The sequence below is a fragment of the Cyprinodon variegatus genome, unplaced genomic scaffold (genome assembly GCF_000732505.1).
Source record: "Cyprinodon variegatus isolate N-32 unplaced genomic scaffold, C_variegatus-1.0 Scaffold1316, whole genome shotgun sequence".
Lineage (NCBI taxonomy): Eukaryota > Metazoa > Chordata > Actinopteri > Cyprinodontiformes > Cyprinodontidae > Cyprinodon > Cyprinodon variegatus.
In genome coordinates this window covers 42491-44179 of record NW_015151769.1, presented here as the reverse complement: position 1 = coordinate 44179, position 1689 = coordinate 42491, and the positions used below count along the sequence as shown (strand labels likewise).

Sequence of the window (1689 nt, the reverse complement as noted above, 5' to 3'; positions counted from 1 at the left end):
CAGATCTCTGATATAAGATGGAGCTTGGCCATTTAAGGCTTTATATGTGAGAAGGAGGATTTTAAATTCTAGTTAACATCAAACTAGCGTGAAAACGCTTCCCTCACCTCAGGATGCTGGATGCTTGAAAGTGAAGGGAAATGTTAACACCATGGTGGAACCGATGCTGTGTGGAGGCTTCAGCAACGAGGCAAAGTTCTGACGTTCTCTCTTCTGTCGTTTATTAGGTTCTCAGGATCGCCAAGACAAGCTGAGGGAGATGGGCTTCGTAGACGCCCTGCACAAACTCACACAGTCTACCGACCCCAACCTCAGCGACAGGTGGGCCAGAACCAGCAGCAGTGCCCGAGCGTCTCTCTCATGACCAAAGGTTGAGTTCTGATGGCGTGTTTGTGTCTTTCTCAGGGCGAAGACTGCGTTGCAGCAGTACCTAGCATGACTACAGTGGGCAGCGATCCTCTACTGCCAGCCTAACTAACAGGAGGACGCCCGCCGGTCCGCCTGAGGGTTTATGTTTGGGATTAAACTCTAGAGACTTGCACAAAGACACCTTTTTATTTTTTGGGAGCTGTGAGACTTTTCTCCTGCCTCCCAGCCTCGGCGGTTCTTCTCAGGCCCGGCTCGTCCTGGATGAAGGCTGTGAAACTGTGGAAGAGTTCAGGAAGTTTGTCTTTTTTTTGCTTGAGGTGGATCTTTCTAGGTTTTGACTCTGGAAGAGAAGCGCTGGAAGTGGCTGTTTGGACTCCGGATGTTGGAGAATCTCATGGATTCGTCTGCATCTCACAGAGATGCTGTTGGACAGGAGAACCTTTTGGATTAATATTTCTGTTAATATTTATGTCTACCTGAGGCATCGTTAGCGAGGATATATTTGGAAGAAATGCCTATTTTGAAACTTTGGATGTTTTATTTTTTTGTGGACCTATACCTCGTAAATATATATATATATAAATATATATGGATTTAAACCTAAATATATATTTTTGGATTTTTATTTTCCCCTCTCCCTGCCCATGGGTTTGATCCGTTTCCTCTCGCCGTGCCCCTCTGCAGCCTGGTTTTAACTTCTTCAAACCTTGGATTTTTTCTGTCTGCGGTGGTGAAAAATGAAATTTAAGGGTTTGTGTTCAGCGACCCAAGCGACTGCTTGCCTGCGACCTCTGCCAGGTGTCCTTATGCTCCCCATGGGAAACGTAGAGCTGGCGTCGCTCGGTCCGATCCGCTCTGTGATTAGAGGACGTGGAGAAGCTCTCCTCCAATCAGGGTGCCTCAGCTGATGCTCTCTGACATTTTAAAGTGAAGCTCTGATGGATGAATGTCACTAATGAAATATATGCAGACCTGCAGAAGGACTCCTTGGTGTCGTGTGTTATTTCTCCTGTCAGGAGAAGCGTAGAGGTTGGTTTGCTAGTTAAACGTGTTCCTTTCTGATCTCATCCGTCACCGTTTGCTGTCTGACTTTATGATTTGTTACTGATATCATTTCAGATGCTCTTTGTCCCTTTTTTTTTGGTTATTTTCTTACAAAAGAATAAAAATCATGAATGAATGCAACAGGTCAACATCTCTTCTGACCAAACTTAAAGAACGGCTCCTTCATTAAACTAACATTCTATTCAGTTTATTTCTATAGCTCCAATTCACATCATGTCATCTCAGGTCACTTTCCAGTTCACCAGATCATCCAGT

The 1689-nt window shown here is 44.9% G+C and overlaps 1 protein-coding gene across 1 annotated transcript in view; it reads left to right on the top strand.

Annotated features, from left to right (window-relative positions):
• Positions 1-1541, top strand: part of armc8 (armadillo repeat containing 8) — a 14203-nt gene extending 12662 nt beyond the window's left edge. The window contains exons 20-21 of the mRNA XM_015402199.1: positions 228-321; positions 406-1541. Coding sequence (XP_015257685.1) covers positions 228-321; positions 406-439 — 128 coding nt within the window. The 3' untranslated portion in view covers positions 440-1541. The remainder of the gene's footprint in view (positions 1-227; positions 322-405) is intronic.
• The last annotated feature ends 148 nt before the right edge of the window (positions 1542-1689 follow it).